Source organism: Micromys minutus, assembly GCF_963924665.1.
Source record: "Micromys minutus genome assembly, chromosome: 3".
Lineage (NCBI taxonomy): Eukaryota > Metazoa > Chordata > Mammalia > Rodentia > Muridae > Micromys > Micromys minutus.
In genome coordinates this window covers 89,312,674-89,334,976 of record NC_137972.1, presented here as the reverse complement: position 1 = coordinate 89,334,976, position 22,303 = coordinate 89,312,674, and the positions used below count along the sequence as shown (strand labels likewise).

Here is a 22,303-nt window from a genome sequence, read left to right as displayed (position 1 = left end):
AACTCCAAGTGGTTTTGGTTATCTGCATAAGATGGGGCCATGTCCATTCATGCTCTTGCAGGCATTGCTAATTAAACTTACTGGGTCACAAAAATACAAAAGACAAAGAAGTAGGAGAGGATCCAGTGGGAAGGGGGGATCCAGTGGGAAGGGGGGATCCAGTGGGAAGGGGGGATCCAGTAGGAAGGGGGATCCAGTGGGAAGGGGGGATCCAGTGGGAAGGGGGATCCAGTGGGAAGGGGGGATCCAGTGGGAAGTGGAGGGGATCCAGTGGGAAGGGGGGATCCAGTGGGAAGGGGAGGGGATCCAGTGGGAAGGGGGGATCCAGTGGGAAGGGGGATCCAGTGGGAAGGGGGATCCAGTGGGAAGGAGGGATCCAGTGGGAAGGGGGATCCAGTGGGAAGGGGGGATCCAGTGGGAAGTGGAGGGGATCCAGTGGGAAGGGGGATCCAGTGGGAAGAAGAGGGGATCCAGTGGGAAGTGGAGGGGATCCAGTGGGAAGGGGGATCCAGTGGGAAGGGGGGATCCAGTGGGAAGGGGGGATCCAGTGGGAAGAAGAGGGGATCCAGTGGGAAGTGGAGGGGATCCAGTGGGAAGTGGGGGGATCCAGTGGGAAGAGGGGATCCAGTGGGAAGTAGAGGGGATCCAGTGGGAAGAAGAGGGGATCCAGTGGGAAGTGGAGGGGATCCAGTGGGAAGTGGAGGGGATTCAGTGGGAAGGGGTAGAGGGGCTCAGTGGGAAGGGGAGAAAGTGGTGGTGAAAATGACCCAAATTCATTAAACACATGGATGAAATAGTTGATGAATAAAACTATTAGTGATGTAGTCATCAGAAAGAAGCTGACATTTAATTTAGATATAATATATAACTCACATAAACTACAAATGGTTGATATCTTAGCTTTATTCTTTCAAATAAACCTTTAATAGCTATTTCCAAGTCCTCCTCCCTTTCCTCTCTTTTTTCTTTTCTTTCTTTTGTGATAGGATCTTATATAGTCCAGGCTGTCCTCAAACTTGCTACTATGCAGAGGACAGCCCTGGATTCCTGATTCCCTTGCCTTCATCTCCCAAATGCTGGGATCACAGGTGTGCACCACCTTACCCACTGGAGAGCTAATCCGTGTGTGTGTGTGTGTGTGTGTGTGTGTGTATGTGTGTGTGTGCGCGCGCGCGTGCGTGTGTGCACGTATGGACCAGAAGCCAACTTTGGGTCTTGCTCCTTAGGTGCTGCCTATTTTTGGTTTTTGTTTTGTTTTGTTTTGTTTGAGATGGTGACCTGGGACTCACCAAGTAGGCCAGACTAGATGGCTGGAAGGTCCCAGAAATTGGTCTTCCTCAAGCAGGGATTATGAGGTGTCCTTTTAAAAATATATTTACTTATTTTAATGTTTATGGGTGCTTTGTCTACTTGTATGTCTGTGTGCCGCCTGTGTGCCTGGTGTCCTCGGAGACAGAAGAGGTCATTAGATCCCTTGGGACTAGAGTTGTAGATGGTGGTGAGCTGCCATGCAGGTTCCAGAACCAAACCTGGACGAGTGGACAATGTCTCATCTGCTGAACACTTATCCAGTGTGCCCCTCACACCCAGTTTTGGTTTTCAGAGACAGTTTCTCTGTGTAGCCCAGGCTGTCCTGGAGCTCACTCTGTAGCGCAGGTTGGCCATGAATTCAGACATCCATCTGCCTCCTGAGTGCTGGAATTGAAGGCATATGCCACCATGTCCATCTCTCTCCACCGCACCCCTCCTTTCAAAAGTGGGTTCTGTAGATGCTGGCAGGACTTGTGCTTCTTCCAACTGAGCTACAGGTCTGCCATTGGAGGCAGAATCCTATTTTTTTAAAGATGTATTATATATAAGTACAATGTAGTGGTCTTCAGACACACCAGAAGAAGGCATTAAATCCCCATTACAGATGGTTGTGGTTGCTGGGAATTGAACTCAGGACCTCTGGAAGAGCAGTCAGTGCTCTTAACCACTGAGCCATCTCTCCAGCCCTGGAGATAGAATCTTAACAGTTACTGAGCACCTACTATGAGTCAAAGGCAGCGGGTTTAATTTAAACATCTTCTACCTTCAAATGATTCTCTGAAATTTCTCTTTTCCCCTTTCCTCCTGAAAGCCGGAAAAGAAATGCTACAGGGGCCAGACATGGATGGAGAAGCTTTGGGAGCCAGAGAGAGGAGCCCACGGGTGTCTGTTAGACACTTCACAATCTGAGCTACAGACAAACACAATGAAAGGAAACCAAAAGGCTCCCAAATACCCACTGCGTGTCCCTGTGTATTTGCAAATTGACATTCAACTCTATACCCAGGAAACACGAACATGTCCTTAGAACATGCCTCAGTCAGCATAGTCCAGGGTCCTTATTCATCTGGAAGACAACACAAGACTGGGAGTTCAAATCCCACTAAGGCCACCTGTTAGCAATGTGGCTTTGGGCGAGTCATTTAACCTCTCTGAGCTGTTGATTTTTTTCCAGTACTAAAATGCACGTTTCCCACTTCCTCCAGGTGTTGTGATGATGGGATGACAGAAAGCATCAAATACGTCATCGTGAGGCAGCTCTACAAGGCGGGTGCGATCTCCACTTCACAGATGGAAAGAGGAGAAAATGGGTGTGGAGAAGCCACGTCAGTCACCGAGGGCCTCATGGGAGCAGTCAGAGGGGGAAATTCCCTGCTGCCCAGGACACAGATGCACCTCCCCCTCTCCTGTCCTCTCTCAGCTTCCCTTACAGGGCGTGTCCCTGATAACCCGGCTTTAGCTGAGTGGAACCCCTGTGGCTGGTTCTCAGTCTGCCAGTAACTCCAATGACACGAGAGCACCTCAACGTTATGTCAGCAAATGTCAGCACAGCCGACATGAGGACTTGTCACACAGAAGGTACCTGCCGGGGTGTGACTTTCAAATCCACGCTGCCTTTCCTGCTCCTTGCACGGAGGCTTCTGACATAGGAGACCATCTTTACTGCCAGAGTTGGTTCCATCGGGTGGGTACTGTCTGTATGTGGTCCAATGTCTTAGCACTGGCTCTGCCTACACTCACGAGTGTTCTTTGCTCCTGGCCTGTTCCAGGGCCAGGTAAAAGTTAGAAACTTTCAGGAGGGCAGCACAGAACTGTCTGTTTATTTGGGGTGGGCTGTGAAGTGGTCTAGACTGTAAAGTGTTAGTGCACAATGCCCTAGGCTAGACCCCATTACTGTAGACACTAGGCATGCTGGCACCTTTGTTACATCTGGAGTTTGAAGGAAGCCTGGGTTATGTGACATCTTGTCTCAAAAGAAAGAAAAACTACTTTTTTTAAATGCCTGAAAAGATGCCTTCTTGCAAATATCTTGAGTTCCCACCATCTGGAACCGGAAGCACCCTGTGCTTGTGTTACCCGCCACTGAAGTCAACAGTGCTGGCTTGCGTTTCCGCTGCTGTGATGTTCTGACCTCACAGTGGGCCCAGAAATACAGAACCAAGGGACACGGAATCAGAACCTCTTGGAATCATAAGCTAAATGTTTTCCTGCCTAAAAGAAAAGAAAAAGCCGGAAAGGCCAGGGTGGGAGATGAGTGACAGAGAGACAGGAAGCTGGGAGGCGGGAACATTCAGCGGAAGCAGGTTGTTTGCAGCCAAATTAGTTTCACCTCTCAACAGCCTTCACAGTGTGCACATCTGCTGGCTATGGTAACTAAGTAGCTGTGCTAATTGGTTTCACTATCGTAGCACACAGGGTAAGGCTTTTCCCCATGAATCTGTAACTACTGGTATCTAATAGTACTTACTATACCATGGAAACTTACTATACTAACCAGATCTTATCCAGACCTATATCCTGAACGAGTAAGAACAGGGTCATTGGTTCAAGGGAAGGGCCCACTAGGAATTTGTTTCTGCAGCAGTCTGTACTCTAGGCACCAGATACATCCATCTGATGGCTTCCTGACACTTGAGACCAAGTCTCTTAAAAAAAAAAAAAATTATTTTGCTACCTGTTCCATTTTCTCCCAGAAGGAGGCGCTAGAAAGCCACAAGGAACCTTCCTGTTGCAGTCAGCCACACCCGGGCAGCGCAAGCAGCCTGTTCCAGTCTTTAACCCCTCTGTAAAGCTCTGGCTGTCCCGGAACTAGCTCTGTAGACCAGGCTGGCCTCAAATGCAGAGATCTGCCTGCCTCTGCCTCCCGTGTGCGGGGCCACCACCGCCTGGTATAGCTTCTGAAGCTTCTAAATTGAGACACTTCCAGTTTCCTGTGCCCTTTAAATCCAAGGACATTCGCGTCAGTTTCCTGCGTCCCAACATGTTAGTTGGTCAGTTCTGCCGTCCAGCTGTTGTTCTATTGATGTCTTATCATGACTTTGCTGTTAAACAGTTTATACAGTTTCTATTTCTAAATAGTACTCACGTTGCTTTAAAAAAAAATTTAGGGCTGGAGAGACGGCTCAGCTGGGCTCACAACCAAAAACAAACTAAAATAAAAACACATTTAAAAGTACTGATCTCATTTCTAATCGTGTGTGTGTGTGTGTGTGAGGAGCTATGTGCACACCGTGAGGGTGGAGGAGGAAGCTGGAGTTAAAGGCTGTTGTGAGCCACCAGGCACGTGTGCTGTGTCTTCTGCAAGGTTAACTCCTGAGCAGTCCCGTCAGCCCTCTCTGCTTTCAGGTAGAGTCTGGGTAACCTTAGCTCCTCCCACCACTTCCTCCTGAGTGCTTGTGTTCCGGGACACTAGAAACTCACTGTCCTTGACTTGGAGCCCATCTGTGTAGCCATATCTGGTAAACTGGGAAATTACAATCCACTCTGCTAGGTCCATTTTCTCCAACACTTTCCTTTGTATAATTTATACCGTGCCCCTAAGTGCCAGATGTAGATACACAGATCCAGTTGTGTGCCCCAACAAGCGAGCTGCTGGCCTGGTCAGCACAGCATTGGGAACTCATGTGTGCTCATGTGTCCACTTCAGAGTGCAGAGGCCTGCACCTCGCAACAGCCTGCATTCATTCAGAAACAAGACAAGCTCCAGGAGGGACTAAAATGGGCGAAACCCCAAGGAGACGACGGAGCTGCTGTTCAGGTCTGAACCCGGGGACTTTCGAGAAAGGCTATCCCAGCGTTGGCTGCTGTGGAGACCGGTGAAGGGCTGGGGGTGTAGCTCACTGGTACAGCGCTTGCCTGGTGCTATGATTTGAATGTGAAATGTCTCCACACGGTTGGCCCGGTCTGGGAGCTGACCGAGGAAGCAGACCACTGGGGGCGGACCGTGAGGTTTTATAACCTGGCCCCGTTTTCCCGTTTATTCCATTTCCTGACCATAGATGCGATGTGCCCAGCTGCCGCTCAGTCCTGTCCGTGCAGTCCTCACTGTGCTGGATCACATTCCCTCCGTCTGCGAACCAAAGTAAAACCTCCCTTCCTTCAGTTCTTCCTTTAAAAGGTTTGTTTGTTTGTTTTGTGGGTATGAATATGTGGGTGTACACATTCATGCGGGTATGTGTACATGTATGTGCACGTGTGTGTGGAAGTCTTCCCTATCGTTCTCCACCTTGGCTTATTTTGAGACATGGTTTCTCTTGGAACCTGAAGTTCAACTGATTCAGCTAAATTGACTGGCTACTGAGAGGTGTAGGGATCCTGTCCACACACCCACACACCCACACCCACCACTCCTAGACACAGGACACCTGGCCTTTAGGTGGGTGCTGGGATCCAACCGAGGTTCTCATACATGTGTGATGGGCCATCTCAGCACCCCGTAAGTTGCTCGTGTTAGGTATTTCTGACACGGCATCGATGAAGACAACGAACACACGTAGTCACCACATGAGATGGGCCTGACGGCTCACACCTGTCATCCCCACACCTGGGAGGGAGGGACAGAAGCACAGACGCTCAACCTGAGTCTGCAACTACACAGTGAGTTTAAGACCGAAACAAGGAGGAGGAGCAAGAAGAGGAGGAGGAAGAGGAGGATCAGGGGAGGAAGAGAAGGACGAGGAGGGACAGGAGGGGGAGGAGGAATCACAACCTACTATACATTTCTGAAGCAGGACTCAGGAAAAGCAAAGGGTGTGGTTAGAAGAAAAGAATCAATATTCTGTTTAAGCCTGAACCCGAAGGCCCGCACTATGAGTGAGGAAAATCTGGAATTCCCATGTCTACATCTGACCTGCTCTCTGCTTGGTCTTCTGCCTCCTCATCAGGCATATGAGGGACAAGGAGGGACAAGGAAGGAACCGATGTTCTTCCTGCTCTGACAGGGTTTGTGTAAACCTGCTATGGAGCCAAATTCTTGAAAGCCACAGTATAGCACATGATATCTTACAGATACAGACTAAACTCTTCACCCTCCGCATTTCGCTCATCTTCGCATGATTACGGCCGACGAACACCACAGAAAAGGAAGTAAGCCACGGAAATCATTCGGAGGTCTGTTCCATATCTGTGCTCTAGGGCCTTGTTATATGTAATTTACTGTCACCGAAAAATGTAGAGTTCCTAAGGCAGGAGAAGCCTGGAGAGAGTTTTATTCATAAATAAATGCCAACACTTAAACAGTAATAACAGCTTCAAACTCCAGGACATCCGAAATGAACAGTATATACCACCGGGGTGATTTATTACTGTGGCGTTTAGGGTCCAAATGGTGAGGTAACTCAATTCTGCCTGAAGAGTCATTATGTGGCCGAGCCTAAGAGATGTGCTCTGGGTAAGAGGCGATATTTCTCACGTTTTCCATTTCAAACAAATTACTTCTGTGTTTAGGATATCACCCAGGCAACTCCTTCTGTGATATGTAGCCCTCTCGGGCAATTAAACACACTGATGTGATGAAAGATGTTAGGGGCAGATGCCAGATCCGACATGACCCACAGAAAACAGAGGAAGCCTGGAGGTCACTGAGGTCAACAGGAGGCAACCTAATCCTTCCTAGGCAAGGGAACTGAGCAGTGAGCTCAAACAACAGCAAGATGGTTCTCAGCAGGAGCATCAGCTAAATACAGATTCCCCTCCAAACCAGGCTCTTGCCGGGTGGGTGTGGAAGTGAAGAGATTGTACTGAGCAGGCTCTCACTGGCCCACGGCAGCCTTTCCCCTTCATTCCCTTACCAGCTCAGTCTCCCCAGCCTTTGGGCATTTTTGGAAATGTAGCCCAGGTTAGGTTCAAATTCATTCGGTAGCTGGAAATGGCCTTAAACTCTTGGTCCCGCCTCTGCCTCCATGGGGTTACGGGCATGAGCCACCACGGCAGCTGAGGATACTCATGAGCAGACAAGGGCAGAGTGAGCCTAGCCAGTCAGAGGATCCCCCGGTTTACATACCATCTAGACCGTTGTGATGGCTGTAGTTTCTTTTCCCCAGAATGCTCAGAGATGTGTGGTTCGGAGTGGTGAGCATCCTCTTGGTAGTTGGTGTTTGCAGGCTCGGTGGAGATCGAATTACATTAGGTTTCTTTGCAGGATGGATCTCTGATGGGGGGAAAAAGGTTTATGAACTCAGAGCATGGTATTGGAAATCTGTGTGGACTCTTACACAGCTAATAGGCACACATCTTCTTTTCTAATGACCCGAGAGTCGGTCCCTTAGGAGCCAGCCATGGACTTGCATAATGAGGTAGTTTCAAGTGTTGTTACCATGGTTCTGCTCATCAAGGAAACTGGCTCTGCCCCTGCTGGCTGGAGCTCTGAGCCTCAGGTTGGGAAGACAAACACTCAGAAAGCCACTTCAGAAGGTCACTTGCAACATGAGATTTGCTAAGGGACTAAAGCACCTGGCTTCTTCAGCGCATTAGAAATCCAAAGATCATCTGCAGAGGCAGCCTCAGAAAAACCTGCCTCTGTGCTCTGTCCACCAGGAGAGCACACAGCACATCTGGCGTGCATGCACTGGGAAAAACAAGCTTCTTTCTTTGGCTGCACAGCAGCCAACAGCAGGTCTGGGACCAGCACTGGATACTCTAAGGTCAGAACATTTCCATGAGGATGAAATTTGAAACCAGAGTTCAAACACTGAGGTCAAACTGTAGATGGTACAGTTTGACCAAGGCAATCTCATAAAACCGTGGTGTGTATGGTTCCTGGTTAAAAGTTTGACACCGTGCTTACGGAGGGAAGTGGATTTAAAGACCTCCGACTGTAATTAGTGTGAATGCCTTTGCTCCAAAGCCCCACCTGCCCATTCGATGTCCCTCAGAGTTGTCACCTAGCATGTCAACTATGCTCAAACCAACTTGTCTGCTCACCTGCCCAGTGTGAGGGCCAAAATATCAAGATTTACTGGAATTTAGGAAAAGCCACTCAGGCTGTGATGACTATACGACTTGGTCTGATCAAAATCTTGCACTTCTTAAAATTTAGGCGTGGCTCGCCAGTACCATCCAAACCAACGACGTCTTCCAGCACGGCACTGATGATCTGCCAGCCTCACTTTTCCTTATCCCCTCCAGACCCTGACCCGAGGGAGACAGTGACACTTTAACCCTTGAAGTCCTTAGATGCACTAAACCTTTGTCTCCGGTTCTCTCAACCTGGGGCCAAATGAAAATACTGTCCCTGTGTTTTCCAGCCCTTCCAAACCTACAAAACTCTCAAGGCTAAGAACCGCTGCTGTTGCCAGAAGGTAGACCCGGCGCACAAGAAAGATAACCACTCGCAGGGTTGCGGCGCTCAGCAGTGGTCCAGCACTTGCCCGTCACACATGAGGCCGAAAACCTCTCGCCACACGTGAGTCCTTCCTCTAGGTGCCCAGTGCACATTGAAACCTGTAATTTATCATGCCTAAAGTTTTGTTTGATCACTTCTACTGCATGCTTTCCCCGCCTGACTAAAAGTTTTAAAGATAGGGTTTTATTTATTTGGTGGCCCCCAAATTATATTCTCCAGTGTCTAGAATATCGCACACATAGAGATGGGCTCATCTCCGCCCCATCTGAGGACTGAACAGTTGGGACTTAGCTGGAAGGAAGAGGGGTAAGTTTGCCCACAGGAGAAATGCACAGAAGGTAGCCTACCCTGCAATGTTAAACCCTTTTCGGTTGGTCCTGGAAGAGATTACGAACAGTATAGTCCCTCAGGCCTTATTACCCAGGACAATCCCAAATCATGTGATATGTGGGAGGGCATGGGAGGAAGCCTGGCTTCTGCTCTTTAACTGTTTTGAGGCAGGGTCTCAAGTAACCGAAGCTGACTTTGAACCTCTGATCTTGCTGGGACTAGACATGTTTTCTATGGATATTTTTATTTTATTTAGGCAGGGTCTTGTGTAGGCCAGGCTGACCCAAAACTCACTCTGCACGGAGACTTCAAGCTCTTTAGCCGTTGAGAACTGAAACAGAAACTAAGGTATCAGAGTAACATCAAAGTTGGCGCTATGGACTTCTGAGACAGAAAGCACATCAAGTTCAAGGCTGAACTTTGATATTTTGAAGATCAGATGCCTGAAGTCTGAACACTTCAAACACTTAAGTATTCCTGGCAGAGAAATGAGCCGCAGTGTAACTCGGGAGTGTTTCACCTTTACAGAGAAATGTAAAGGAAACATTGGCAACGCAAAACACATGGCCTCGTTGCTTCGGAAAGGGAACTCATTATGTTCTACACCGGGTATCTTGAAGCTTGAGGATGTTACTGCTTAGTAATTCTCAGCACCGTTCTTGTCATATCTCACTGTGTAAGCAGAACCGTCATCTTTGGGCATTTCTGAGTTGTGTGGCAGAAATGCTCCCACACACAGCCAGCTCATCAAAACTACATGTTTCTGAGGCACCTGGGACTCGAACTCAGGGCACTGTGCGTTCTAGGCACACGCTCTACCCCTAAGCTGTGCACTTCATCTTTGTGGAAGTGGGGGCTGCTTTGTTACTGTTTCTTTTTTTCTCCTAGTTGTTTGCTTTCGAAAGGAGTAAGTTGGCTTTGCAGTCTTCTTTTCTTTGAGGCAAGATCTAGTGAAGCCCAAATAGGCCCTCAACTTCCTATGTAGCCACGCTGGCCTTGAACTCCTGATCCCTCTGCCTCCGCTTCCAGAACGCTGAGTGCAGGTGTATGCCAAGAGTCTTCACTGCTTTTGGGTTTTGAGACAGGTCTTGCTGGGTGGCCTGGCTGACCTTTGGCTTATTGACCTTCCTGTCCTGTTGAGTCTGGGATTCATAGGCAGATTTTTTCCCCTAATGTTGAAAAATCGATTTTTTTCCTAAAGCTGAAAAATCTGTTTAATTCTGTTTTAAAGCAGCTCTCTATTTAAAAGGAAAGGCAGATTAGAACTAGTATAAGGATTTGAATAAAAATTAAAATTTAGGATATTCACCCTGTACTATTAAGTACTTTAAAAATGCCACCCCTTCTGCACATTATTTTGCTTGGTTTTGTTCTTGTTTTCAGACAGGGTCATGCTAGGTGGCTAAGCTGCTCTGGAACTCACAGCAATCCTCCTGCCCCAGCCTCCCAAATTCTGGGATTATAGACAGAATCCACAATAGGTGACTTTTTCTTTTTCTTAGCCTATGTCTATTACAATTAATTCACATCTAACTCAACAAATCTTTAGACGTAAACAAATATATTTAACTGTGCATTGATGAGAATGTCTAAGACAGAATAAAACTATACATATAAAGGTCCAATTTCACCCATTTGAAGGACTTGAATAAGGTCCAAGTCTGAGTTTGTAAAGGATGTCTACAGCACGTAAGTTCTGCCAGAGTTAGACAATACCCACCTAAATACCCAATGATACATGACAAAGGTTTCCTGGTGCTTTTGCTTTTCAGTGGGCTTCCAGAAAGTTCAGCATGTCTGTCTGCATCTGAGGAGAGAGAAAACCACGGAGACAGCAGTGAGACAGTCTCTTCTACCTTCAATACACAACACAAAAGAGGGTGCAGGTAGGGGGCGGGGGGGGGGGGAGAGAGCACCCACCCCATTCCCGGTACTTCCTCTGGGTAGAGAAAACTGTTTTGAGTTTCAGATCCCTGTATTGATTGAGGGGCTCACACTAAAGCCAATGGAGTGTACGTCTTACACACACCGTGTGCTCACCTGAAAAGTGATGGGAACAGGCTTCCTTTTTAGTTGTGACATTCCTACCTTATGACAGGAAAAAATACTCAGAGCACTCGCAAGGTGGGACGGATCCTAATGTAAGATTAATGTGGCTTGAAACAAGCCAAACCAACAGTTGGAAAGGCAACAGGTTCAGCTGCCCCTCGGCTTAGCTGGAGTAGGCCGCACTCAGAAGCCTTGGCCTATCTTAATGAAACTCATCTCCGTCAGATGGCCACCTGGCAAAGTCATTTGGTTCTGTTACTGTCCTCGGTTCCGTTCCTCATACAATCATACTTGGGCTGAGGTTTTAAAGTCCCTATGTGTACACCCAACAGTCACAATGTGGAAGTGGACACTGACCAAGTTATTACAGGAAAGGAGATAAAGCATGCAATATAAACACTGTACTTTAAAGAACTGTCATCAAGATAGGGTAAGGGTAACACTACTATACCAAAGAGCTGAGGTCAACATAGTTCAAAGGGACCAAAAAAAAAAAAAAAAAAAAAGGTATATGGAAAGTTTTTTTAGACATTGTTATAAGCTCATCAACTGCTTTAGCTGATATAAATCTATTATGTTATAGATCTATTATGTCTATGCTTTGTCCCATCTCCAAATGCATGACAAATGTCTCCTCAGGGTTTTGAGCCTGGTAGGAATATTTTCCTCTTGCAAGCTAAGATCAGTCCAAGGCACACAGACGGAAGTTGCCTTTGACATCCACAGGTGGCCTTTGCATTTATCGTCAAAACATACGATTCAACTTGGAACCCAAAATGACTTAAAAGATCAAGCTTGTTGTGAACACTAGTCCTTTTTCACCAAGGGAAAGTTTCTTTAAAAAAAAAAAAACTATTAAACAGATGGAGGGAATAAAATTAAAAAACCATTAAAATAGACAAGGCACATGCTGCAGGAATGCTGTCGGCAAGCACTGTTTACCTAAGATGCAACCATTGACCACTGTAAGAGACCCTGCTTCCCCTTCACTCAAGTGAAGCTTGTCACCTGCCTCTGAATAACAATGAAGACAGGGGCAGAAGTCCGCACACCTTTAACAATCAGGCTCAGATACACCCTACGAGGATGAAACAAAAGTCGACCACCACGGACACCAACGTTCCTTCTTCCTATGTCTACTTTTGCCTTAGATCCTGGTCATGTTTGAGAGAGAGACAAGAAGAAACACATTTGTTTTTGTTTTCTTCTCTATTAATTCAAGAAGCTTGGGTGAACTGTCTTGGTAAATTCGTCAGCGTCTTGGACAAAGGCACTCTCCGTAGTCCTAGTAACAAGATACACGGCCCTTTAGTCTGCAGGAACACCAGGAAAACTGTCAACGTGGCTACAACTGACTGACTGACTGATACTGAAGGTTATCATCGCTTTGACAAAGAGCCACCAAACCCAAGATGGTCATCACCACCGCACCCAAGATGGTCATCACCACCAAACCCAAGATGGTCATCACCACCAAACCCACGATGTTCATCACCACCAAACCCAAGATGGTCATCACCACCAAACCCAAGATGGTCATCACCACCAAACCCAAGATGGTCATCACCACCAAACCCACGATGGTCATCACCACCAAACCCACGATGGTCATCACCACCAAACCCAAGATGGTCATCACCACCAAACCCACGATGGTCATCACCACCAAACCCAAGATGGTCATCACCACCAAACCCACGATGGTCATCACCACCAAACCCAAGATGGTCATCACCACCGCACCCACTGGGTTTGAAATGCAGCAAACTGCCTCTAGTCTCCGACTCCTCCTGCCAACTGTGTCCTATTCCTGGGGAAAGTTTACAAGTCTCCCTGTGGAGATCAAAGCTCTCTAGCAGGATCCGTATTTCACTGGTAAGTCTATTTTAAAGAGAGTAATTAGTGTTGAGAGCTATCAGTCAATTATAAAGAAATTGGGCTGAAAGGTGCTTGGATGGCCTAGCCTGACTTTAACAGAAAAGAAACGGAAGCCGTTCAGAAGGAAAACCACATTTGGCTCTCAGGAACATTTGCAAACCTCACTGTACGATCAATATTGCTGCAGCCTGGTCTGTAGGTCAGGCTACCCAAGCTTTGTTGGTCCTTGATCCCCAAATTACCTACCAAAACAAATAAAAAAACAAAAACAAAACACATCTGAGCCCACAGAAGCCCGAGCAAAGTAAAACTGCCTAGAGAGGGTGGCATGTCACTCACGTCACTAACTGAGCACTAAACTCATCTCTTGAACTTCCTACGCAGGGCAAGCATCAAATATTGACACGTTCATGCCAACCTCCGACCTTTTCTCTGATGTACTGGAAATACTGGGGGTGGAGGGAGATTATAAAACAAAGAAGATGCAAAATCTACACAATTAATTAAAATGTACAAACAAGGGCCAGGACGATGATGGCTCAGTGAGTAAAAGTGCTGGAGCACAAGTCTGACAACCTGAAATTTGTATTCTGCAATCTAGGCGTGCTCCTGGGGAAGATGGGAGGTAAACGCAGAACCTCCGAAGCTCACGGACCCTCTAGCCTGGTTTATGAAACACTGCCTCCAACAAGACAGGTAAGAGCCAACAGCTGTCCTATGTCCTTCACAAACATGCTCCGGCATGTGTCTGCACCTTGCTCTCCACATGGTCTCGTTCTCTCTCCCTCCCTCCCTCCCTCCCTCCCTCTTTCTCTCTCTCTCTCTCTCTCTCTCTCTCTCTCTCTCTCTCTCTCTCTCTCTCTCTCTCTCAAAACCACTGACATTGTCTTTCCATATCTCTGTCAAACGAAATTATCAACAGAAACAAAACAGACGACTCAGGTGCTATAAAGGTTTGGACAGAAATGTTTAGCCCACTGTGGTGGTGCATGCCTTTAGTCCTAGCCCTTTGGGACAAAGTCAAAGACAACGTAGGAGGGAAGAGGTGGCACCATAGATCTGGAAGTAGCCTAGATAAGATAAGGTTTCCAGAGATCAGGAAGACTTCTAATAGAAAACAGAAAGGAGCAAAAATAAGTGACCAGAAATGTAAATGCCTTTCGGATCTTTGCAACGATTTCTACGTCACTAGTAACAAAAACCAGAAGCTAGCAGCTAAGTCTCACCCATCAGGTGCATAAGGGAGTCAAAGATGGGGAACATCTTTGTCAAGATTCTTCAGAGGTGGGCATTCATTGACTCAAGAGTGGAGTTGAGAATATAAACCAGGTTTTTAGGAGACAATGAGTAATGGTCATTAAAATTCAAAATGCGTCATGACAGCAGTTACTTCTGAAGAACGTTTATCATGAAGGAAAAAGGTTATGTGATTTGAAACCACTTGCATAACTTGAAAGAAAATTTACAAGTTTACAAGTTTAAGGGCAAAAAAAGTTACAAGCACTTGTGACTCAGGTTAGGTTCCCAGCCACACTGTTGCCCAAAACCTCCTGTAACTCTAGGCCCAATGGGATCTGAGCGTCCTCTTTTGACTTCTGTATGCCATACATATATAGGGTACACATACATGCAGGCAAAATATCTATCTACGTAAGATAAAATAAATCTTAAAAAATATAAATTTAAGTAACCTTTGAAGAACAAATACTCATGAAAGGCAAACATGATAAAAAAAAAAAAAAAAAAAAAACCAGCAAGAGAAGCAACCCTATACGGCTCCCCCCTGCTGCTTTAGAGCAGACAACTTCAGGAAAGTGTGTGCAATCACTAAGAATAACTTTCCTTTCTCGGAATCTAAAAAACAAAACAAAACAAAACCCAAACAAACAACAATCTCAAACCTTCCCATGGGGTCTTGGATACTTGCAAAGTTGAATTCACATCTTCAAGCAGCAGAATCTCTTGAAGAGACACAAAGTATCTCCATGATGAGATCACTGCTGGCCTATGGATTCCTGGCTACTTAATCATCCTGCAAGCTGGCACATCCCACCTGCTCAGCTAGGGAGCTTAGCCGGCTCTGAAATGCTGCCTGATGTGCCCCCTACGTTAATTTCAGTGTGAGGATTCTGAATGTCAAATATCTGTGCTCAGGTTTTAAAAGTTTCGTTACATACATATTACATCTGTATTCTATATACTTGTGGTCTTGTTCTAAGATAGGGTCTGGTATTAAACTCACTATGTAGCCCAAGCTGGCCTCAGAGGAGTGGAAATCCTACGCCTATGTAAAAGATAAACAATAGAGAAGTCACATCTCGATTCTCCTAGCCTCCCACTTCCCTGACTGCAGCTATTACTTCTTGCAAAATCCCCATTTACAGTATCACAAGCCTTAGCAATATCGAGGCTGCAAGCTCAGTGGCTTCCCTCTTCTGCACCAGGATATCCTGCAATCCCTACAACACTGGTCCTGGAGCTGTGCTGAGGAAACTACACTTCTTTCCTAATGCTACTTCTTATTCCAAATGTATCCACCTCAACTCTATTCTTCAGTGCCTAATTACAAGCTTCCATCTCATCTGAAAGTACATCAGCACTGGACCAGTAACCCCTGTGTTTTATAGAGATGGGGCGGTCAACTCTGCCTTTGAGAAATCCAAGCTTATGGAGCAAACACACACACACACACATACACACACACACACACACACACACACACACACACGACTATTCATTTCCAATGAGTCAGAGACTCAGTTGCCTATGGACATTAAGTTACTAAGCTGATCATACATACTACAGAGCTGAGCTAAAAGCATCTACTGAAGAGGTTATAAGAATGTACAGACAGGAAAGATAAAGTAAGTCAGCCTAAATGCTATGGAAGGAGTTCAGTAAGTACGCCGCAAGCAATACTCTAGCTGTTAAGTTGTACAATTAAAAAAATGTTCTGATTCTCTATGTACTTCAATGAAGATAAAGAAGATAAGTTTTTTTGAATCTCATCGCCACAAACAACTGTTCTCCCCTTATTTTCCATGCACTTGAACAAATGAGATATAGACAATTTAACCCTGAATTTAATTTTAGCAGCATAGACTTTAAGTGACAAGACTAGAATGAAATGACACTAACCTCGCTGAGCCTACTCAGAGCAAAGATGACGGGCAAATACACTGAAAATCCCAGAGCCAAAGACAGAGGCTGCAGAGGCCGGTTCCTTTGCTGATGACCTCTCTTCCATTTGCTAGAAACAGAGATGATACTGGGCCCTGGCCAATCATTAACTTTCTGTCTGAAATATTTCAATTATTCCCTCTAAGAAATTATATAACAATGTGCTTTAAATCACCTAGACAGTTTGGGTGGATATATTTATTTTCTAGTTCCTTAAAATGGGTAAAAAAAAAAAAAAAAAAAAAAAAAAAATCAAGTCCCTGACCTCAGAAATGCCAGGACAGAACCAAAGATAAGCCTTAATTCTCAGCTACGTGAAGTAGCCAACGCCCCCTCTGCTTGGGAGACTGAATGGTCACCGACCTCTCTGCTTAAAAATCTTCTTTTAATTTCTGCTGAAAACTGTTTTTACAGATCAGAAATTCTTTTTCAGCCATCTTTTTTTCCCCTCAATGGGCATCCTCTTTGAATCAAAGAAGACATCTCATAATAATATGCTTTTTTATGTTTTGGGGTTCTTTTTGAAACAAGGTCTCATGTCACTGAAGCAGGTCTTATGTCACGGAAGCAGGTCTTGAATTCCCTGTGTAGCCGAGGATGGTTTTCAACTACTGATTCTCCTGCCCCTGCCTCCCCAGGATTACTGCTTCATAGTTAGTTTTTATTTCATAGAAAAAGCACCTGAGGGGAGCGGCGGTGGTGCATGTCTTTAAGCCCAGCATTCAGGAGGCAGAGGCAGGGGGATCTCACAAGTTTGAGACCAGCCTGGTCTACAGAGTGAGCTTCCAGGACAGAGAAACCCTGCCGCAAAACAACAACCAACCAACCAAACAAACAAAAAACCCAGAAAAACCACAAAAAGAAAAAAAGAAGAGAAGAAAAAAAGGAAAGAGCAAGCGCCCAAGTATCTTTAAGATTTTCTAATCTGCCTTTTTTTTTTTTTAAGGAGAAATTGTATGGCCCTACCAGCCATGTATGACTCCATAGCTAACACAAATGGTAGCAATAAGGGAAGAACCCACAGGTCACTGGAGCAGATAACCTTAGTTCTAACAACAGCAACAAAAAAGAAACACAAGCGGACCACATGTGCTGCAAAGAAGAGTGAGTCACAGAGATGCTGACTGATAATATATGACCGTGAAATGGAAACCAGACAGGACAAGGAACGCTCAACCACAACAGGCGCCGGCGGGTGAAGACTGCATGTGTGTACACGTGTGTGCTCAGGGGTGTTCTTCAAGAGGGCTCTTCTAGGGTCTTAAAACTTACTACACTAACAAATACAGGGTCAGTTAGGAAGCACTGAGTCTCCTACAGTCTGTGTGATGACTGCCAAAGTTAAGACATAAAATTCCTAACTAGTATAAATTAGCAAACTTTATTAAAACCTAATGAATCCTTACAACTGGGTTGAGCTGTCTCCTTAGGACTTTTATCACCCTTAGGGCTTACACTGCCACACCAAACAGGCAGACATGCTTCTCTTAAGGTCCCTCTGGGCAACTGTGTCACAAAAGCCCCCTGGGTAAGGTCCCCTCCCCCACCTTCTGGTGAGTGCTACTCTGAGAATTTACTGGGATCTCGATGTGGTTTCTCAGGGTGGTATGAACTAAATGGCAGCAGACAAGAACAATGTTTAAAAAAAAAAAACAAAGGCTGTACACAAGAACTTATGTTTATTGCAAACAAACAAACAAAAGAGAGAGCGAGGGAAAGAGAGGATGGCGAGGAGCGGAACGTGTAATGTTAAGAATTGAAAAGCGTCTTACATTCTGCCCTAATGGCAGCATAATTAATAGCAACAAACGGCCGTCTCGCTGCCTGCCGCAGCCGCAGGGTGTTTTTGCAGACCTGACGAGCAATTTTTGTGAAATACGTAGTATGGAGGAAGAAAGCCTGGCGGGTCTTCACTGCAGACTTGGGGCTCCCCGTGTTCCGGACCGGCATGCCCTGCAAGGCCTGCCGGGACAGGTGGCTCCTCACACGCGGGTCCTGCAATTGCAGAAGACAACGGGATTTTCAGAAGAGAACTTGCCAAAGCACACAGCTACTTGGAAGCATCTGTGACTCAGGGACCTGTCCCTCGAGGGAATGCAGTGTTGCCCGGTAGGTAAGAATGCGGGGAGCGCAGGGCGGGGATGGGACTCGGGCCCAGATCATAGGCTTCATCAGTGAGAAGCTGCCCAAGTGAGGAGCCAGTCGCCCTGTGGGATGTTTATTATTTATGAAGAATCCCGAGAAACTGTCAGCTCTGACAGGGACTTGCCTTCCCCCTGGTAGACATCCTCCACCTATGCAGATTTACCAGGCTCATCCTTCAACTACATTCACTCAAGACTGGGCCCTTCTTGTCCCTCCACAATAACCAAGGGAAGAAAAGGTTTAATTTCTGTTTGTTATTTTATGTAATAAGATGGTCTCAACAAGTATCTAAAAATTACAAATTGTTTTAAAAACAAGACTATTAAGCCCACTCCCCAGGCAAACACCTCCCACACATTATTCTTCTTTTTACCCCTGAATAATCTCAAAAGACCAATATTTTGGATACCTGAAAAAATCAACTTCTCCTGGCCTGTGTTCACACCCACCATGCGTATACAGCGCCAGGCTTAACACTAAACCCAGCTTTGTGCATCTGAAGTTGTCCTGTACTGCATTTCTGTTCTGGAGAAGAAACCAACAGCCAGGAAATGTGGCGTTTAGAGCCGGCACAGACTCCACTCACGTACCTCTGCAGTAGGGCTGGGAGACTTTGCTTCGTCCGTCTGGGTAGGCATTTTCAGACCTCCATACTTTTTCCAATACAGCCAGCAGGTCGCACAGAGTCTACACTGCATATTAGGTGGGCCCCAGGAATACCACTGGTGAGACTGTGTGGCTAGAGACAGAGGGGAGGGGTGCCATGAGACCTCAGAGAGGCGCAGGAGCCACAGCTAGCCCACAGCGCTATTCACGGCAGTCACATGAGCTAGTTGCCAGCTGGTTTCCCGAGGCTGCAGGCCAAGCGGGAAAGCACAGTGTTGCCTGCGCAGCTCTCAGTGGCCCAAAGATATTAAACGTTTCCATCACACATCACATATTTGTCATGTCTTGATTTATGCCTCAGGCTGCTGAGATTTTATGTTGTTAATTAAAAGTGATTTCATTATGAAATGAGTCTTTTGAAGGATACTGTTGTTACTCTCAAGCTCCTTGGCAGTGTTTAAAACCTGGTTCAGGAGCTTTCTTAAGGATTGCTAAGGTGCTGAAGACAGGACTCACTGGTAAGTCAGGAGCCAAATAAGACCAGAAACCTGTCTGCTGTTCCTTTACTCAGGAAACAAAAATCTTACTTTATAATTTCTTCCTAAATACATAAAGTCCTGAAGACTATAAACCCCCATCACGTGTGCAGTTCACATGTGTCATGCTTAGTAGGGCCTGACGCCAGCTGATTTGCTGCTTAGCTGGACACACAGCCTGGGTCCGGTTCTGCAGCTATAAAGTATAAAACTATTACACTCCTGTCCGAAACAAAAAGCTTCCTAAAGGGGAGCCAAAGAGAGCTGGGAAGCAAGGTAGTGAAACAGTTAAAAACACAGGCAGGGACTATTACGCTAACCCTGTGAACAGTTGGCCCCGCCTGTAAGTTACCACCACCCACATAAAGCAGTCAGCTAGCGCAGGAAGGTGTCCACCAGCTAACACCCCACAAAACAGCACATGGGAGGGAAAAGCAGAGCTGGTCTATAGGTCGGTGCTAGAACCTGGGCTGGGCTCCGGAAGTCTATAGGTCCAGTCCATTACCCACACCAAAAGGGCCAGAAAATATTCTATAATATTTAGCTGCCTTAAGCAAATCCAAGATAATTTCCATATCATCCTGTGCTGATCTTAGAAAATTCCTTTTAAAACAAGGCCTCTTTTAACTTAAAACAAACAATAAAGTAACTTCTTTTTCAGACGAATTCTGTGCCAATATTTCATTACGTGTATGTGTGCGTGAGTACAGGTGGCCCTAGAAGGCCAAAGGTGCTGGATACCGTGGAGACTAACGTTATGAGTGTAGCCACACTCAGGTCCTCCCAGGACCAGACCACAGGCTGGGGTGTGGTAAGCTAGACCTTACCCTTCTCTCTCATTTCCTCTGCCTTACTGAAAACTGTTGGGCTACATCTCTCAAGCCAGCCACCAAAGTCTATTCCCATCTTTGGCCACTTCCTCCTCCTGAGGCTGACCACCAAAGTGCAGCTATCAAAGTCTGCAATCAAAAGCCCTCTTTGGCTCACCTAATTAAACACCTCATCCTAACATGGGTTTCCCCTGGAACCTTTTTAAGCCGCCATTTGCCTATGTGCCTGTCTGTCTCCTCTCTGTGCGAGGCAGTCCTTTGTCCCCTACTGGGACAAATACTCCCTTCCCCTGGCCCCCGCCCCCTTGTTTCCTTTTCCTTCATCCTCATCTCCTGTGTCGAACTCTTTTCCCTGCCCTCTGTCCCTCTGGGGCAAATATATCTCCTTTCTGTGAGAACTAGGCCTTGGGTCCTGGGCCAATACTTTTCCTTAGGCTTCCACCAAGCTAGCTCTCTAGTCCCCAACTTGACTCTGTTTAAATACAGACAAGGGAACCAAGTGTACACGTGCACACATACATACATACATCCACCTGTACATGTCCATACCCACATAAGAAGCACAACTGGGCTGTGGTGGCACATGCCTGTGACCCAGTCTCTCTGGAGGAGGCTGGAGCAAGGGGATGGTGAGTCGGAGGCCAGCCTGTGCTCACGGAAGACCCTGCCTCAAGAACCTGACCCATATCGACAAGGACAGAAAGGAATTTAAAATAAACATTACTGTGTGGGCTGCTAGCCAGCCCACACAAGGCCACACACGAGTCCTTCGAGCAGAGACACATAGTAGACCGAGGCCAGAGTAAATATCATAACCTGGCATTTCCCCACCTGGTGCCCTGGGGCCTCGAGGGCTGGAAGCACTTGTTATCCCCACACCTGCCTCTCCCCCAGAAGCATCAGACACATTTGATTTGACAGAGGGCACCGAGGAACTCCAAGAGATTTAGTATGTACTACAGTACTGTGGTTTGGGCAAAGCAAATATAATTGCACACAGTTTAAAAACAAACCTGCCAGCAAACACAGATCCACAGAAGAAAATCAGAGCAAATGCATACTCACCTTAACAAGAGTGCTCAGCTAAGTCCCCCTTGGTCCCACCACTGAAGAGACACTGCCTTGCCTTTGAGCAGCAGGCGTTTCTAGAAGCTTCTCACTAACCCACCCCACGGCACAGGACAGTTCCCCACACTCAGCCAGGCTCTGCCGGAGCAGACTTACCATAGCAGCTCTCACAGGCTCGACCTAGGAGGGCGCTCTGCTGCTGGAACGGGGTCCCCACAGCTCCATTCACGGTACCTGCCTTGCCATTGCTACTGGAGATTTGGTTGGGATTTGGTTTGCTGCTTTCAAAGAAACAGAAAGTGAAATGATAAACATAATTTGTAGGACGAGGCCAAAAGCCGGATCCCCCCTTACTAATTTACCTTCCCTGAGACACGAACAAATATTTAATATACTTAGTGAGGAAGACACAGACCTGGAAAAGAAAAGCGGGGTGCTAAGATGAACCCAACTCTGGGAGGCAGAGAAGAGAGCAAATAAAAGAGAAGTATAATGGCAAAGATGCTGTGATGAACCCAGGACTTTGTACACTAACCTAAAACAATAGCAAACCAGAAGCACATATACCAAACAACAACCAAAACAAACCAAAACAAAAGAACACGAAATACATTGAAACACATGATTCAGGAATGATAAGAAAAAAATAAATAAATAAAACCAAGGCCCTCATTTTTGCTAAACAGAGCTGTCAAACAACCAGAGTCATGTGCGGGACATTCTAAGGCAGATGCAGTGTCTCCCACACCAGTGCCATTTCTTCAAAGCACACTTTTAGAAGATACAAGTCAATAGACTTTATCCTCATCGTGAATTTTTCTGAGAAAAAGCCTTTTTCATTGAATATTAAGCTAAAGGCAGTGCTGTGTGTCTGGGAGAGGCCTGGTACCACTCCTAGCAGGGATGACCACTCTGCTCCCGAGGGGGCGAGGCAAGGCAAAGATGTATCTAAGTTCTGCAAGGCCTTCTCCACACCACAGCCGAGGAGCACCTGTCCAGAGCTCAAACATCCATATTACGTTTGAAGT

The 22,303-nt window shown here is 46.4% G+C and overlaps 1 protein-coding gene across 7 annotated transcripts in view; it reads right to left on the bottom strand.

Annotated features, from left to right (window-relative positions):
- The window catches only part of MTA3 (metastasis associated 1 family member 3), a 106,200-nt gene that overhangs the window by 12,403 nt on the left and 71,494 nt on the right, over window positions 1–22,303 (bottom strand). For 4 of the 7 annotated variants that reach the window (XM_080914480.1, XM_080914483.1, XM_080914482.1 and 1 more), the window contains exons 12-16: window positions 21,432–21,556; window positions 18,826–18,974; window positions 17,863–18,085; window positions 10,704–10,790; window positions 7,313–7,459 (exon numbers count right to left, since the gene is read on the bottom strand). In XM_080914480.1, coding sequence (XP_080770606.1) covers window positions 7,313–7,459; window positions 10,704–10,790; window positions 17,863–18,085; window positions 18,826–18,974; window positions 21,432–21,556 — 731 coding nt within the window. Of the gene's footprint in view, window positions 1–7,312; window positions 7,460–10,703; window positions 10,791–17,760; window positions 18,086–18,825; window positions 18,975–21,431; window positions 21,557–22,303 lie in introns of those variants that run through there. The other 3 variants (XM_080914481.1, XM_080914486.1, XM_080914485.1) reach the window with 3 other exon arrangements.